General features: G+C 42.0%; 1 protein-coding gene across 2 annotated transcripts in view; it reads right to left on the reverse strand.

Moving 5' to 3' along the window:
• Positions 1-10,644: 10,644 nt before the first annotated feature.
• The window catches only part of sgk2a (serum/glucocorticoid regulated kinase 2a), an 88,507-nt gene continuing 80,031 nt past the window's right edge, over positions 10,645-19,120 (reverse strand). For both annotated transcript variants that reach the window (XM_051932582.1, XM_028812108.2), the window contains exon 14: positions 10,645-11,875. In XM_051932582.1, coding sequence (XP_051788542.1) covers positions 11,711-11,875 — 165 coding nt within the window. In that variant the 3' untranslated portion in view covers positions 10,645-11,710. The remainder of the gene's footprint in view (positions 11,876-19,120) is intronic.

The raw sequence follows: 19,120 nt of genomic DNA on the forward strand, positions 1-19,120 counted from the left end.
GGAAAGATGGTACGCTGGCTCGCGCGCTCACATACAGTTGAGACTTTTTATTGCCACCTAATGGCCAGGCGGCATTTCTGCACTTCTTCTATTCTTTTTACATCTTGCACCATAATCTATGTATTGATTATGGAGCTTATGCAACCTGGTTGGGGATCGCGAGAGAGAGAGAGCTCACAGCTATGGCAGTAGACACAAATTAAAACCTGAATGGAATACCAGCCCATCAAATATGTATGTTTAGTGATGTTTTTGTGTTCATAAGAGTTACTTATGAATGCTTTGAAATCACTTCAGTTTTTTTTTTTGTTTTTTGTCTGTCGCCTACTGAATCACCATTACTAAAAAAACCCAGGTCAGGTCAAGTTGGGGAGCATGGACTGGTACAGCACATTGCTGCACCCATCACACGACGAAACAGCTCGGGATCCTGGTTGGCAACCCACCAGACAGACATGTTGTCCAGTCCGAATACCTGGAAATGACCATCTACCTGCCGCAGCCTGGTGTTGTGTGGATGTTCCCTTGATCTGATCCAGCTGCTCAGGTCCTCAACAATGAGAATGCTGTGAGCCTGATCATCCTCAGGGAACTGTGCCACATGGCTGTAAGTGCTATAAGTGACGCTCTGTCACAATGCAGGTAATGTCCCTCATTCGGGACTCTGTGAACAACACAAAGTCAAACCAGCGGTACCCAAGGATTCTTTGAAAAGACACAGTACCGAAGGAGTCCAGTCTTCATCTCAGGTCACTGGATAGCAACCATATCTCGCATCTATATAGCAAAACAGGGAGCAGCAGAACTCAAGACTTGGACCTTTGTTCTTTTGCAGAGTTATATCGGGAGCACCACACACCCCTTTCCAGTGACCTCATGGCCCCTCCATACTCTCCCAATCCGTCTACTGAAGAGCCACCAGAGACATGAATGTTGCTGCCAAGGTAAGTAAACCTCTCGACAAGGTTGACACTCTCTGCAGATAAACACATTGCAGAAGGCTGCGCCTAAGACAGCGTTTCTCAACCTTTAAGTATCTGTGACCCGAGTTTTCATAGCAGTTTTAATTGCGCCCCCCCCCCCCCCAGGTTTTTTTGAAAGGAGCCCACTAATACCAATTTGTTTTTTTTTAATTAATGATATATCATAGATGTATATTTTATTATACCTACTTAACTTTTATCGACATTTATCTAACTCTATATTTATTTTTCTAGTATCAGAATGTAGTTTAAGTTAATTTGTTTTGGTTTCAATAGATGTATTTTTCATATTTTCGATTCTTGTTTTCTTTTTTTCACATCTTTGCGCCCCCCTTTTTGTTACTCCGCACCCCCCTAGGGGGGCCCGCCTCACAGTTTGAGAACCACTGGCCTAAGAGGTCATTAAAGGCCTGGATCTTGATTTTTATCCAGGACACTCGCAAGCCCATACACTCAGACTCCTTGCTCAGTCCCTCAACCAGAGCCTCCATTTACTCTGCAAAGATCACAGCATCATCAGCAAAGTGAACATCAGTGAATCTTTCTTCACAAACAGATGCCCCACGCCTGCTGGACGCCATGCCCTTGCCCAACACCCAGTCCATGCAAACACTGAAAGGAGTAGGAGCAAGAACACAGCAAACCCCGACATATGATATACCGTTTGACATGTCTTCATGTCTGTTTATGCAAGATTTTAAGCTTTTTGGGGTTCTCAGCTGTTTGTGGCCCTCTGGAACCTAAACATCTTGTGCAGAAAATGAACCCCTTATGCAGAGGCATAGCTAGGGTTTTCAGCACCCGGGGACAACTGAAGATTTCGCGCCCCCTCCTGTTTGCCAAAATGCAATGGGGAAGGGAAAGAAAATTTTAAAATGGCACTCCCTGTATGCTGCGCCCGGGGACAGATGTCCCCCCTTGCCCCTCCCAGCTACGCCCTGCCCTTATGATAAAGAGTAAACCCATAGGTGTCAGAAGGACTTGAAGTTGTGCTTGCTGCATCACTCATCCCAAGGGGTTCACCCTGATGGGATACAAGGGGTCAAAGTTACTCCTTTACAGAAAACTTTGAAAAAAGGGGGGTAACATAGACAGGCGGAGTGTCTTTTATGCTATTTTGAGGATGTTGATTAGGAATATGATCAAAGTTTTGATATTTCATTCTTTGGTGGTGGTCCTATCCCTCTAAATCAACTCTCAGAAGGTTAAAAATAACAAAATTCAAACATAAGTATGTGGAGTATTTCAAGGTCAGTGGTTACAAATATGATGCTATTTTTTTATTTTTAATCCTTTACTAGTGATCTAACCCTCTATGGACCTCTATCAGAGAGTGAAATATGACAAATGTCTATTACAATCGAGAATATTTAGACTTTAAACATTTAAACTGAATCACACATTTTAATATGCCAAATATCCGATACAACCAGTCTTGTTTTATATGTGCTTTTACCTCATGAAGTAAATCATTATGTTTCTTATGGACCTCACCAATGGAAGGCTATCAGGGCCGTTTCTGACCTGTTTGATCCTCCAGGCAAGAAAATCTGTCCCCCTTCTTCCCCTTCGCCCCCCCTTCACATCACCATACACAGACACACACACACAATATGCTACTAACACAAGTTAGTCACTTATATAATTAAAAATAAGTAAAATAAATAAATAAATAATAATATAAAAACAGAAAACTTTTGCGTGTAAATTGTGTTTGTGCGAAAACATACAAAACTTTCAAAAAACAATAAAATAACAAAATAGAACAACTTTGCATGTAAATAACGTATTTAACAGACTACAAACTTTATGTAGATAAAGGAAGTACAACAAATAAATAAATGGAGACACATAACATTGCAAATAAAAGTCTTTAAAATCGGACACGACTTGACTTTCTTGTAGTACGATCATTTATAACATCATCATTAGACCTATATAAATGAAGAACGTGTGTGTGTGTGTGTGTATGGAGCAGTCTGCTCTGCTCATGCTCAACCAGAGCCACTAGATGGCGCATGCATGCACGTTTAGATTTTTTCGGTGCTTGCATGAACCTAACTTTTCACTACGAAAGACTTGTGTGCAGCAAACAGCGCCGCACAACAACGACGTGCTAAGGACAAAGATGAAGATGAACAATGTCGAAAAACAAAGCAAACGCCGCAGCTCAGTAATGTGCAAGTGAAACACTTCAGCAATGGAGGGCAAGCACTCCATTTGTCTATCTGGAGGTATTTTCTCGAGACAAAGATTAATAGGACTCATATGTCAGCGATACGGCTAAGATATGGTGTCGCCAGTGTCTTCTTATGAAAGCCACTGGGACAGTGTATCCAGCAGGGGGTGCTAACTCCCTGGTTGGAATAAGTTCTTTTGTAATTGAGGCTTGTTACATAACCCAAAACTATATAGATATGATATTGAAAGGCGATACCCCTCCCTTAGTGATACGGCGGTAAGAAATCACATAGGGGAAATAGCTTTCTTTAATGACGGTTTATGCGGCATAACAGACGAGGAAGCCATGACAAGACCTTTCGGGAAGTAGGAGCCCGATGTAAAGAGTCTGCCATTTTCGTCGCTGCGCTGGAAGGATTTTCAGGATTGGATGTCGTTATCTCCTATCTGTCCGTCGGCTTCAAAGGTGTGCCGGGCAATGTTCCAAGGCTTTATACTCTTTCTCCATGTGCAGGCCCCCACTTAGGTAAATCATGCCATTCCAAACAAGGAAAAGAAGATCCAATGTCATGTTGACTCTGACACACAGAAATAATACAATGCCCATTTCGCAGTTGTCCCTTTCTTGTCTTCTAATGCTTGCCTAGCAGTTCTAAATGATGAGCCCCTCTTTGCTAAATCTGGCCTTGTGTTAGCTGTACATGTGAGTGGATTTATAAAATATTTTTTTTGTACATAGCACAGTGACATATTAAACTTATATACTTATTACAGACAGCAAACACAGCACCACGTCCACTGCACTGAGTAATTCTTAAGAGTTAGCTGACATCTCTTCAAGGTCATGAATATAGTAAAACTGCTCGGAAGTCTTTGGGTTCTTGATATGTAGTGGGTTGTAAACAGTATGGGGCTTCCTGAAGTCAACAGGTATCTCTTACATTTTATCCACATTAAGAGAAAGACTCTTGCACTTGCATCAGTCCACCAATCATCATATTTCCATCCTGTAAACTAATACATCCCCATTACTGATGAGAGCCACCACTGTTGTGTCATCAGCAAACTTGTGAAGTTAGGACTGTATGTTGCCAAACAGCAGAGTGAACATTAGTGGGCTGAGTACACATCCCTGGGGGGGTGCCAACGCTCATCAGAGATGGTGTTTCTGAAATGGACTGTCTGGGGTCTCTCTGTCAAGATGTCCAAGATCCAGTTGCACAGGTGCCATATTAGCATCTGAGGAAAGATGGTGTTGAAGAGTGAAATGCTTCTGACTAACGTTATTGTGAGGTGGTCCTTCTCAACCCGCGATTTCTTTATTTTATCAAATGTATCATGGGAAAACAAACCTCAGGATTATGCTATGCGTAACGGTTGACTTCTTGGCACGTAAGCCTAATTGTTAGGATTACAATTAACTTTTGTACATTACAGACAACTTCCATCCATTATTCAACCCGCTATATCCTAACTACAGGGTCACGGGGTCTGCTGGAGCCAATTCCAGCCAACACAGGGCGCAAGGCAGGAAACAAATCCCAGGCAGGGCGCCAGCCCACCGCAGATTACAGACAACTTGTCAAATCTTTCTTTCAGGTAATAGTGGGTACACCTTAAAGCTGGGGTGTGCAATGTCAGTCCTGGAAGGCTGCAGTGGCAGCAGGTTTTCGTTTCAACCCAATTGCTTAATTAGAAACCAATGATTACCAATCTCAGACCTTATTTAGATTTATGGCTCTTAATTCCTCAATATTAGGTTCTTATATTGTAGATTTTTTTTCTTTTTCAAGGATATCATCCAAATGATCTGAAGCCTAAAATAGATAATTTTCATTCTGTCACATTTTTCTAGTAAGTGTTTTATTAAACCAAATACAGTGGAACCTCGGGTCACGAACGTCTCGGAACACGTACAAATCGGGTTACGACCAAAAAGTTCACCAAACTTTTGCATTTGTTTACGACCACACACTTGGGTGACGAACAAGCCAGTTTCCATTACGGTTCGTACGCGTCGATGATTTCCGCACGTGTTCAGTCTCTCCCTGTACTTTGTTCTCGGTCAGACGTGCGTGCATTTGCTGTGAACTCTTTGTGCTCTATTTCGTGTGCTTTTGCATTAATTTTGCAATTAACCATGGCCTCTAAGCAAGTGAAGAGTGGTAGTGTTGGTGAGAAGAAAGGTTAGAAGAAAACTGAAATCAAATTAAAGAAAGAAATTATTGAAAAGTATGAGCATGGCATTCGTGTTACTGATCATGCCGCCGAGTACAAGAAGTCAAAATCTCAGATTTCGACTTTTCTGAAGCAGAAAGAGGCTATTAAAGCAGCTGATGTTGCAAAAGGAGTTACAGTGTTAACCAATCAGAGGCCTCAAGTGCTGGAAGAGGTGGAAAAACTGTTGCTAGTGTGGTTGAACGAGAAGCAAATTGCAGGGGATAGCGTAAGCGAAGCGATGTTAATGCGAGAAGGCCAGGAAAATTCATGGAGATTTGCTGCAAGGTTTTAGTTAGTTTTTAGTTAGTTTTAGTTTAGTTTTATTGGTTGTTTATGGTTAGTTTTTGTATAAATTAAGGATTTTTCAAATTTTCATTTTTTTTCCCTGTGCTTAAAACTCATGAAAAAAAAGTGTTTACAGCAAGTGGTTCATAAGGCTGTAGCGTGAACCCTTGCAATGTTAGTTTTCTCTGTTCAAGGTTTTCTCAGTGTTATTCAATGTTTTTACACTTAGTTTACTATTCATATATAATTAACTATTTTTGTGCTTAAAAATCTTTAAAAAAAAAAAATTTATATACAGTTTGTACGGTCTGGAATGGATTAATTATATTTACATACAATCCTATGGGGGAAATTAGTTTGGGTCACGACCAAAGTGTTGTAACGAATTACGGTCGTGACCCGAGGTTCCATTGTAGTGAATGATGAATCCTTACAGGTGTAAATGGGAACAAGTTAGATGGAGAACTGCTGACTCCTTTGTCATTTGCATCTTATTGCTAATTGCCATTAAAACAATGAATGCAGCTGTTTAAGACAGAAATAAGCAATTAAGGGTGGGAATCCTTAACAAGGAAGACCACTAAAATGAAGCATCAAAATGTCCCTTGAGCAATGAGTGCTTCATCAGCAATAATCGACTTCCCATTAAGAAACTGGGTTGGAACAAAACCCTATAGCCACTGCGGCCCTCCAGGATCATGCCTGCCTGGCTTCTCATACCATTCACCAACCTGCAAGCACCACAAAAGAAAACATAGAATGAATGGCACTCCTCTGCAAACAGTCGGTAATCAAAAAGGAGCACTGGCTCACTTAAAGATAGATGGCGGTGTTTGAACCCATCAAGCAGCAGCACACTGCTACATAATGGCACATTGCTATTGCTCTCTCCTCTCAGCTGCCCCAACTCTTGTTTTTTTTACAGTAGTGTCTTGTACTTCAAACAATTGTAACTTCAAATGTCCCAGAGTTTGAACACTAAATTTTAGAGAAATCCGATCCAGAGTTCGAACGATGCTTCTATGTTCAAACTGTGCGTGCAGTGAAGAAATGCAGCGACAGATGCCACTTATCCAACGAGCATAATCATCATCTGTGATATGTAATATGGTACCTACCAAATAATGTAAAGAGTACACTATACATATTTCACCCTCATTGAGGCTCATCATGTGTTCATACCTTTGCTTACACTAGGTAGGCCAAGCCAGTTTGTCTGAAGCACGATAGGATGAATCGGTTTGGCCTTGAATAGGGCGATTGCAGGCCAAACTAGTTTAGACTAAGACAAATAAGTTTGTCCTGGGAGCTCCACGTTGATTGCAGGATAATCTAGTTTCGGTCTAGGTTCAACATATCCGCTGGTTTGGCCTAGTCTAAACTAGTTTGGCCTAAAATCGTGTTTGGCTCGAGAGGGAGAGTGTGTTTATGTGACAAAATTTGATCTTTTGATTGACTGTTCAGCAGCCATACAATCTGTGGATAGAAATTGTCCTTGAATCTACTGATACAAGTGCCACTAGCTGTGAAGGAAGGAGTGAGAAAAAAGGCTCTGTAGGATGGCTGAGGACTGAGTACTTCCTGAGTCTACTCTGTGTGTGTATGTAGGAATCAAGGGTCAATTTTTAAAGATTAATTGTGTGATTATATTGTGCTAGTCAATACACTTTAGGGACCCAAATTAAACGTATACTGATTTAGTAGGTTGAGATTTTGCTGTCACTTCGGCTGATGGGTCAAGTACAGAAATTCCTGTGGCAGCATACCGTCTCGAATGCACCTGGCATGGACTTTTCTTTGGCATCGCTGTGGGATTTGGGGCCCATGCCTATGATCCACCTTCCACCTCTAGCATCTGAGTGATGGAGGTCAGGCGCTACACTACCAGGGAGGAGCAGGGGAGGGTGTGGAAGAGGAAAAGCTGCACACCGGCCAGCTCTGGGTGGGAGCCTCTGCTCTCTGTTCTGCAGCGGAGAACTGGCGTCCATTGGCAGACTCTGAGCCTGTAATGTAAGGTATCAATGTTATATACTTAGGGGGCTTTCCAACCCAACATTGGCAACTACAGCTCTGATATCACACTGACATCATAAAGCTTCATGGGTTTGTGGGAGAAAAAATTAAAAGTCAGCCTAAGGAAATTTTGGGTGAAAAATTTGGCCAACAAGGTGACTGGCAAACCAAGCAAATTCACTGTAAAAACGCTTTGGCAAATTTCACAGGTCAACACAACTCCTAAGATATGATGAACTTGTTTTCAGATGTCACCCATCCATATTAATGTTTGTATTGAACACATTTCACCAATCCTTCAGTCACTTCATTAGCTCCCTATCCACCTCCGTATCGAATATAAAATCTGTTTGTTTACTCACCAGTGTATCCATGGAAATGCTCCACAATATCTTAAGGAACTCCTTATACTACAATCCACTACAAGAAACCTCCATTTTACAAGTACTTACTGCCTTCGCCCCCCTGTGACCAAACTTCATACAATGGGTGACCGAGTCTTTGCAGCCGCTGCTCCACGGCTCTGGAATGCCCTACCAGAGAGCCTGAGAACGTAGCAGATTGTGGGCTGTTTTAAAAAACAGCTAAAGACTTTTCTATTTAGGAAAGCTTATTAACAAGAATGCTATAATTATTGTTGTTTTATCTCTGTTTTTATCTTTCTTTGCCTTTGTTTAAACTTTTTATGTAGCACTTTGAGATTTACTGCTAATGTAAAGTGCCCTATAAATAAAATCCATCCATCCATCCATCCATCCATTGTCCAACCCGCTGAATCTGAACACAGGGTCACGGGGGTCTGCTGGAGCCAATCCCAGCCAACACAGGGCACAAGGCAGGAACCAATCCTGGGCAGGGCGCCAGCCCACCGCACTGGGATTTCAAACTCCAACCAGTTTTACTCCAACCAGTCTCTTAATGAGAAGTTGATTCTTGCTGTTAATTAAGCCAACACCCAAACACACACACACACACACACACATACACACACACACACACACACACACACACACACACACACACACACACACACACACACACACACACCAAGCACACACTAGGGACAATTTAGAATCACCAATGCATCTAACCTGCATGTCTTTGGATTGTGGGAGGAAACCGGAACACCAGGAGAAAACCCACGTGGACACGGGGAGAACATGCAAAGTCCACGCAGGGAGGATCCGGGAAGTGAACCCGGGTCTCCTAACTGTGAGGCAGCAGTGCTACCCACTGCGCCACCCATTATTATTATTATTATTGTTATTGTTTCCCTGAAGATTGATCCTTTTGAGAATTCATAATTAATTGGAGAATTACGGTATTTGACAGTTCCTCTAGAGCAGGGGTGTCGAACTCCGGGCCAGGAGGGCCGCAGTGGCTGCAGGTTTTCATTCTAACCCTTTTCCTAATCAGTGAGTAGTTTTCACTGCTAATTAACTTCCTTTCCCTTCATTTAAATAGCCCCATTTTTAAGAATTTAGTCCTCTGAATTGATTTGTTTCTTCATTAAATGGCAGCCAAACAGAAATGAGATGGGAAACGAGCCAACAGATGACCAGCTAAACTGGGATTTCAAACTCCAAACAATTTCACTCCAACCAGTCTCTTAATGAGAAGCTGATTCTTGCTGTTAATTAATCCCACACCCACACACACACACCCACACACACACCAAGCATACACTAGGGACAATGTAGGACCGCTAGTGCACCTAACCTGCATGTCTTTGGACTGTGGGAGGAAACCGGAGCACCCGGAGGAAACCCACGCAGACACGGGGAGAACATGCAAACTCCACACAGGGAGGACCCGGAAAGCGAACTTGGGTCTCCTAACTGCGAGGTAGCAGCGCTACCCACTGCACCACCTTGCCACCCATTATTATTATTATTATTATTATTATTGTTTCCCTGAAGATTGATCCTTTTGAGAATTCATAATTAATTGCAGAATTACGGCATTTGACGGTTCCTCTAGAGCAGGGGTGTCGAACTCCGGGGCCAGGAGGGCCACAGTGGCTGCAGGTTTTCATTCTAACCCTTTTCCTAATTAGTGTTCAGTTTTCACTGCTAATTAACTTCTTTTCCCTTCATTTAAATAGCCCCGTTTTTAAGAATTTAGTCCTCTGAATTGATTTGTTTCTTCATTAAATGGCAGCCAAACAGAAATGAGATGTGAAACGAGGCAACAGATGACCAGATAAACTGGGATATCAAACTCCAAACAATTTCACTCCAACCAGTCTCTTAATGAGAAGCTGATTTTTGCTGTTAACTAAGCCCACACCCACAACCACACACACACACACACACACACACACATGCACACACACACACAACAACAACATTTATTTATATAGCACATTTTCATACAAAAAGTAGCTCAAAGTGCTTTACATAATGAAGAAAAGAAAAATTAAAGACAAAATGCAAAATTAAAATAAGACAACATTAATTAACATAGAAAGGAGTAAGGTCCGATGGCCAGGGTGGACAGAAAAAACAAAAAAAAACTCCAGACGGCTGGAGAAAAAAATAAAATCTGTAGGGGTTCCAGGCCACGAGACACACCAAGCACACACTAGGGACAATTTAGAATCACCAATGCACCTAACCTGCATGTCTTTAAATTGTGGGAGGAAACCGGAGCGCCTGGAGGAAACCCACACAGACATGGGGAGAACATGCAAACTCCACGCAGGGAGGACCCAGAAAGCGAACCCAGGTCTCCAGCACTACCCACTGCGCCACTGCGCCGCCCCATTATTATAATTATTATTATTATTATTATTATTATTGTTTCCCTGAAGATTGATCCTTTTGAGAACGTGGCTGAGCTGAGACAATTGTAATTCAGATTGAAATCCACAGTGCATATGAATATACTGTGAATGGTGCCACTTTAGAGCTGGTCCTACAGAATAAGAACAATAAAGAAATTAAAAGCAGAAAATGAATAATGTGCAACTAAACTTTATTAATAAACAATTTTCTTCCAAAACAATGCCATACTGATGTTTTTTCTTTCCTTAACCACAAAATAAAAATCTCAGATATACAGTACAATATTTAAATGTCCTTATTTATTGTGAAATGTAATTAAATGAATAACGTGCATGCTCACCCTTCTGCAAAATTTTGGCGATCATGCAATCACTTTAGTGACTGAACTGGAATAGAAACCATAGAAAATGGTTAAGCTTGAGATGATAAATCTGCCCTTCAAAGCACAAGGTGTCATATTTTTAACATCATCACACAGAAACACATTTCAGTTCTTCTTAAAATAACATTATGTTAAAAATTCACTTACTATTTACAGCATTCCCTTCCTACTAAGAGGTGAAGTAAGCCAAAGATCCAACTTGTACAGTATGCATTGAAACAGGACACCTAAAGACATAAATCAGGAACTTCTTAACAAAATGCACATGTTTATGTGTTTGGAGGGCATCCCGCATTTGAGAATGGGTGGAGTGCTGATGGGTGAAATGTTTATTGAGACGTGAACATCAAGAGCTAGAACAGGATGCCGCACAGACATGTAGACGGACACTGTGATGGTCTCCTCCACAAAGCTATCGTCAGCCTTTAATTTCACAATGAAGTAGCTCCAGCTCCACGGTCCATTTATCTGACTTTGCCACATTGTTATCTTACAGCTTCTCAAGAAAAGAAAGGAAAAAACAGAAGCAATTTTCTCTCCTTGGCTTGTTTCGTCTGCATTCAGAAACAAGGAAATTAAAGAAATTCTGGCAATGCTTAACTGTTGCAGACCAAACCAGGACTGCCACAGACACCATTAATCGCAGTCAGCGATAAAGGCAGGTGTACATGGAGTGGAAAATCGTTTTAAAACAAGCAGAGCAGCTCACTTCATTTCAAGTCAGCAAACGATGTAGTCATTCAATCGTGTCAGTCATTCGCACTAGAACACCTGCTTTAGCTGCCGGAGATGAACGCTCATCCGGTCACTCAATAGACAGATTTCGTCTTTTCTGGCTGGAATTTGTCCTCCTTCCTTTCTTAACTGAGAAATGCTTCATCCGGGGGAGCATAAGAGAATCCTAAGAAAGCACCTGAACCACTTGAAGCCGAGCCAGAAGCCAGATCAGGGGTTCGACTAACAGAATTCGGCACTGCCTCCTTTGTGAACTCAGGATCGATGTGCCGGATGTCAGCAGGGCCATTCTGAAAGAGGAAACAGAAAAACATGTAGTAAAGCTTAAACCACCGCAATCGGGGCATTGCAATTCACTAGCATTAAACAGAGCAGTCTAAGGCCGGGATATACTTAAGGCTACACGACATGCTAGCTTTAGGACCTTGCTCTTAGGCAAGCTCTGTTGTGGGCATGGAGCTGGACAGTTTGACATCCGTGGCAGAGCGATGGGCGCTGAGCAGGCTCCTGTCAATTATGGAGAATTCACTGCATCCACTAAACAGTATCATCTCCAGACAGAGGAGCAGCTTCAGCGACAGACTGCTGTCACCATCCTGCTCCACTGACAGACTGAGGAGATCGTTCCTCCCCCAAACAATGTGACTCTTCAATTCCACCCGGGGGGGTAAACATTAACATTATACAAAGTTATTGTCTGTTATACCTGCATTGTTATCACTCTTTAATTTATTGTTTTTTATCAGTATGCTGCTGCTGCTGGAGTATGTGAATTTCCCCTTGGGATTAATAAAGTATCTATCTATCTATCTATCTATCTATCTATCTATCTATCTATCTATCTATCTATCTATCTATCTATCTATCTATCTATCTATCTATCTATCTATCTATCTATCTATCTATCTATCTATCTATCTATCTATCAGTATACTGACTATATTTGCATCTGGAAATTTCCACCAGGTGGCAGTATGAGAAATCATCACAGTGAGAAAACAACATCCGGTTTAGCTGAGTTGAGGGAAGAATGTTGTTAAAAACAAAGACAGCAACCACTACACAGAAGATGGTATGTGAAACCTTTAAATGGATCATGTCATTATGATCGGGAATGTATGATTCTTGTATTGCCTGTGCAAGAAATGTAGGAAGAAAAGCATCAGGAAGACATTCGTATGTCAGCATTCGAGTGTTTGATAATTGGCTTCACTGCATTGAACCATTCATGAAACATCGAAGCACGCACATCGATCCTGTTGGAGCTGCAATGTGGCTTGCCATCACATGTTGTATAGTAAACAATGTACCAAAGCTTGCACACACATGCTGCCCATACTGTTGCTGGTACTGCAACACGCACACATGTCACGTTAATTTCTGATGACATGCTCAAAGTAACGTTGGGAATGCGCGGCCGCCATGATGCGGGTGTGATGTATAAACCAGCCCTAAAAGCCATGTCTCATTGCATGACTTTTCCAACAGTTTTTAGTCACATACTTCATTTTCGTAATCTTAGTGAGTCAGAGACGCACTCCCTTGACTGTCAGACAGGTAGTGTGACATACTGTGTGATTCACTCCAACAAGTCTGTGACTAGGTTTGATTTTGCCTTAAGTTGTAGGGGTGGGCAGTGTGTGCCTGACAGCTGAGAGCCAATGAGAACTCAGCTGGGAGTACAACACATATAATGCAAGCTACAATTCATAAGGAATGCAGGGGTTTTGGATTTCACAAAGAGAAGAGAGGCTTGTCTGTTTGATGTCTCATGTTTTATGTACCATGATAGAATGGAAAAAAGAAAACAATTTGGATGTGAGCGTCAGTAGGCTTTGCACCCCTGGAACCAAGTTACTATTCTATAACATTTCAGTAATTATTTACCGCTATGATGCTGATCTTTCTGATCATAAAATAGGTCATTATGATATCAATTGTTGAGAAGAATTCATAATTAATTGCAGAATTGCAGTATTTGATGGTTCCTCTAGAGTAGGGGAGTTGAACCTCCTGGCCAGGAGGGCCGCAGTGGGAGCAGGTTTTCATTCTAACCCTTTTCCTAATTAGTGTTCAGTTTTCACTGCTAATTAACTCCTTTTCCCTTCATTTAAATAGCCCCGTTTTTAAGGATTCAGTCCTCTGAAATTTATTAGTTTCTTCATTAAAAGGCAGCCAAACAGAAATGAGATGTGAAACGAGGCAACAGATGACCAGCTAAACTAGGATTTCAAACTCCAACCAATTTCACTCCACCAAGTCTCTTAATGAGAAGCTGATTCTTGCTGTTAAGTAAGCCTGTTATTTAATTCAATGGCTTGGTGCTGCTCTCATTCTGCCACAGCAGACATTTCCAAATCTGTTGATTTTTCTGTTTTTTTTGTCATATGGTGGCTTGTTCGATGTCTCATTATTGTTTGGCTACTATTTAAGGAAAAAGAGACAATTAAGGGGCCCGAGTCAAGTTAATTAAAACTAAAGCAAAAGAAGTTAATTAGCAGTAAAAACAGCTCACTAATGAAGAAGATGGTTAGAATGAAAACATGCAGCCACTGCGGCCCTTTAGGACTGGAGTTCGACACCTGTGCTCTAGAGCGTCTATTTCTCTTGCACAATTTCGTCATCTCATAACAGGCTTAAGCTTCAAGTTTGGTATTTTTCCATCCAGCTGTTTTACCTCTTGGCCGTCCCCAAGAAACCGTGACACACACAACCATCATCGAGATATCAATGTTTCAGTATCAGGGGACTCTAAAATGTTAAGATCTGTTGAAATTTTTGATGAATCTAAAGCTTTTGCTTCTCCCCCATAGATGATAGGTTATGCTGCGGCAGAGTGCAAAGCAAAAATGAAAGGCAGAGATGCTACTGAACTTGCTGTACCTGTAAACCCTTTGCACAGATCCCAGCTCTGTCAGGCAGCATCGACACAGGCTGTCAGAAAAAGGGGTGAGCTTGTGTCGCTTTGGAAATGTGAAACTGTGCTATAAAGTCATCATGTGATCATGTAGTTTGACATCCCCATTGATATCTAGTTGGACACACTCATGTGACAGAATCAGCAACTGCGATCGTCAAGTTTGATGTTCCCTGCAACTAGAAGTCGTGTAATGTGACATCAACTTAAGCCTCGGAAACCTTGGGGCTGGAAGACCACATGCTTTATGACTTTATGACCCGATTAATATACAGAAGCAGAATAACTGGACAAAACACTGTAAGAGATATGGGACCGTAACTGGAGCACTTTAAGGTTTGGTTAACTTTTATTTTAAACCAAATCCTGTGACAATGATTTGGACAAAACAGATAAATAAGTTAATGAATGAATGAATTTTTATGCTATGACTTACAGGTAAGAAGACATTTTCAGTGACAGCCACCTAAAAACTGAAAGTGGAAACACTACTCTGGGGGAATTTTCAACAAACGAACTTAGCACCTTTGGAGTTTTCTATGTTAATCCACTGAAAATGTTTAGGTATGTTTGTATCAAACCAGTTGGGCAATGAGGATTACTGCTCTCCTTAGGTTTCATTATTTGTATCGATGATTTAGTTTTTTCTACCTTCATAACATCGAATTTCATGCACTTGACATACACGTTTCCTACAGCAGTGGCTACCACGGGTGCATCATAGCTCCAGATTCCTGACCTCATTTCTTGGCATTGTCTTTGTGGAGTGTGTATGTCCTCAGGGCCGGCGCCACCATTAAGGGGAATCAGGCATTTGCCTGGGGCGCAGATCATAAGGGGTGGGGGTTTTGGGGTGGAAACCCAGCTGCACAGGTCAGCTATCGAACAGTCAGTTGCCGCACTAATAAGCTTGGCCAAGGGCGCAAAATAACGGAACACTGGCCCTGCATGTCTTGCCTGTCATTGTGTTCACCTCCTCCGTCCCATGAAGCATATCCACATCTGTGATGTGCCATGGCCATTTTACCTAATACAAATAAGCCCTGTTCTCTAGCAGTGTATTGCCCCTTTGCTCAATGGGATTTTTAATTGTATTCTGTGTGATGCTTTTTATGCAAAGACAATTCTGTTTTGGAATGTAGCAATTTATTTTTAAATTTGGTTACAGCGGACATATACAGTGGAACCTCGGTTCACGAACGTCTCGGTACACGTACAACTCGGTTTACGACCAAAAAGTTCGCCAAACTTTTGCCTCGGTTCACGACCACACACTCGGTATACAAACAAGCCAGGTTCCCTTTCGGTTTGTACATGTTCAGTCTCCCCTGTGCATTTCCTGTGCAGCGAGCAAGAGAGAGTGCGAGAGAGCGCGACACACACACACACACAGGCAGCACGAGAGACAGAGGCACACACACAATCAGCGCGAGACAGAGAGAGCCACGCACACACACAGGAGCACGCTAGAGAGACACACACACACAGGCGCTCCAGGCTCGCAAAAGAGAGACGCACGCACACACACACAGGCGCGGGAGAAAGCGAGAGAGAGACTGATTAAGGGACGCATAAGGTAGAGAAAGCTTGTTTTTGTTTTCAGTTCTATTTACAGTGATCGGTTCGTAGCCTGCATTGTTGCAATGTTACTTTTCTTGGTGGTTTATTAAATTACAGATTTTTCAAATGTTCATTTTTTCCCTGTGCTTAAAACTCATTAAAAAAGTGCTTTTAGCGAGCTGTTCCTAGCACTATAGTGTGAACTATTGCAGTGTTAGTTTTCTCTATTGTTCAAGGTTTTCTCAGTGTTATTCGATGTTTTTACATTTAGTTTACCATTATGCTGTGCATTCTATGGTATAATTAACTATATTTGTGCTTAAAAAACTAAATATATATATATATATACATATAGTTCGTATGGTCTGGAACGGATTAATTGTATTTACATACAATCCTATGGGAGAAATTGCTTCGGTTCATGACCAACTCGGTTGCCGACCAGAGTTTTGGAACGAATTATGGTCGTGAACCGAGGTTCCACTGTACCTGCAAAGAATGTGGGAAGCACTCTATGACTTAATGAGAAGAAACCCTGTGAAATGTGCAACTATATCCTACATAGTGGTATTCATGCTCATATGTGCTCTCTTTGGGTGACAATTTAACCTCATAGTGTGCACCTCTATCATCACTAACATTTGAAGGGAAAAATTTAAAAGAGGACTTGTAATTTGTTGTTTGTCTTGGATATCCTGACCCTTTTTTTCCCACTGTGTTGCTGTTATGCATAGACAGGTTATGATGATGCGGGTTCTGCTCCATGCTCCCCTCTTGCTTTTGGGAGCCCTTGAACCTGACACTGTCGGTAATGTCACTGATGAGCTCGGCAGTGAGGCACAACAAATGGAACAAGGGGATGGTGTACTAAAGTGCCAAGTGTTTTTATTAAAAATAGTAAACAAACAATCAAAAACAAAGTATTCAAAATAAAGTGCAGTGTCTTCCAAAATCTTTAAATAAATAATCCATAAAATTGGTGTAGAGTGGAGGTTAAAACCAATAAATAAATCCTTAAAATAACAAGGTTAAAACAATGCTGGAAGCAGTCTCTTCAAAATAATCCACAAAGCCTGCTGTCTTTTACCTGGCGGCTCCCCTGCTTCTCCCATCTAGGCCCCGCAACAGGAGAGTTGTTCTTCTGCAGCAGCTGACCTTCTCTCCGCTCATCTGGTCCAGAGGCCTCCCGATCCCTGGCTTCTGTCTCACACTCTCCAGACTGAGACTTAGGATCCCTAACGACCAGGACGCTCACGCCAGGGAATTCACCTCCCAAGCCCTCCAACTCCCGTTGCCTTATCAGCCTTACACAGCCAGCTGTCCTTCTTCCGGTCACTCCAGCTCTCTATTAAATGCTCAGCGGGAGCGACCACTATAAACTGCTCTAGATGTTGGCCAAACACCCCTGCTACGGCTCACTGTCCAGCTGCTTGCCTACCTGCGATCACTCGCTCGCTCGCACCGGCTTTCTCCTTCAGCTTCCTGCTCTCCTGCAACCTCCAGCTCTTTTTCTCTTCCTTTTTTAGCCACCTTGCGCTTCTATTTATGAAGAGGACGTGGCAGCTGTGGCAAATCAGCAGCCCCAGAAACAATCACGGACGCGGACGGTTTCTCATCTGTGCATTTAGGTATGAAACGCCCACATCACGAATCACCCCAGGAACCGCTTCAGCCACACAACCACCACGTCCCCTCGCTAAGCCGCGAGTGCGGTGATTATTTATATAAAAGTGGCCTTCCTGATGGGAGCTGTGGACCTGCAACACCACACAGGTGTGGTAACAGCTCCCTTAGAAGCACAGTAAAAGCTGGCCGGCATCATTTGCTTAAAGAAATTACGTTTGCTTACAGTTTCCCAGTTATAAACATGGAATCATGGAGCCAAAGGTAACATTTACAGTCTACTGACTTAAGGCCTGGTCACATTAGATGATTTTTCCAGTGATTTTCAGTCGTGGCCTTCATTTAAATCATGGAGGCAGTCAGTAGAGTGCTCCCGTGAAGCTGATCTCCTAATGTGACGTATCCAGTGACTCACGCCAACTAAGCCACAGCTTCATGTCCTAAAATCAGACAGGTTTGGTTTTGTACACAAGAGCTGACAACCAACAAATGTTCATCCTGAAGAGGAATAGATTAGAATGTAGTGGTGAGAGTAAGGAGCGCGGGTGCTTTAGTCCTCACAAACACAAGACATGCTCAGCTGTGTGATGTCTTAAGGTTTACACACCCATGCCAGAATGGACACAAGAAAGGTTACAGATTTCTGCTGAATTTACCATGGCTGTTAACCCTTTGTACAATACATGTACAACATCTGCTGCATTAGGGAGCATGCTATTGGCTGTCAGAAAAAGGGGTTGAACACAACCGCACAGGAAAACTGGTGTTCAGTCAGTAATGTACTGTAGATACACGCAGTGATTTGCAATCATTTAAAGTGACATTGTTCGGTGGCATGGTCAGTAACTGTGGTCAGCAAATCTGACATACTCCACGACAAGAAGTCACTTAATGTGACATTGGCTTCATGGAAGTGAAGTAGAGCAGAGTGTTGTGGCAGCACCAAGACTAATCTGTTATATGAGGAAGAAACTCTGCCTGATAGCTCCAAAGCAGACAAATCAAACAAAACACTTTGCATACAAAACCAAGCACACCAGATCCTAAGAGAACTGTAATCACGCTGGATAATGAATGACTGGAACTGTGATAAAAAAAAAGTCAATGGTGCAGCTTCCTTTAATGTGGGGAGAAGAAATAAAAAAGCCTCCCCTTCATTGCTGGAATTCCATTTAAATATTACATCAGTTCGGGTGGCACTGTGGCGCAGATAGATAGATAGATAGATAGATAGATAGATAGATAGATAGATAGATAGATAGATAGATAGATAGATAGATAGATAGATAGATAGATAGATAGATAGATGTGAAAGGCACTATAGATAGATAGATAGATAGATAGATAGATAGATAGATAGATAGATAGATAGATAGATAGATAGATAGATAGATAGATAGATAGATAGATAGATAGATAGTGTGATGGATGGCCG

Source organism: Erpetoichthys calabaricus, chromosome 10 (assembly GCF_900747795.2).
Source record: "Erpetoichthys calabaricus chromosome 10, fErpCal1.3, whole genome shotgun sequence".
Classification (NCBI taxonomy): domain Eukaryota; kingdom Metazoa; phylum Chordata; class Cladistia; order Polypteriformes; family Polypteridae; genus Erpetoichthys; species Erpetoichthys calabaricus.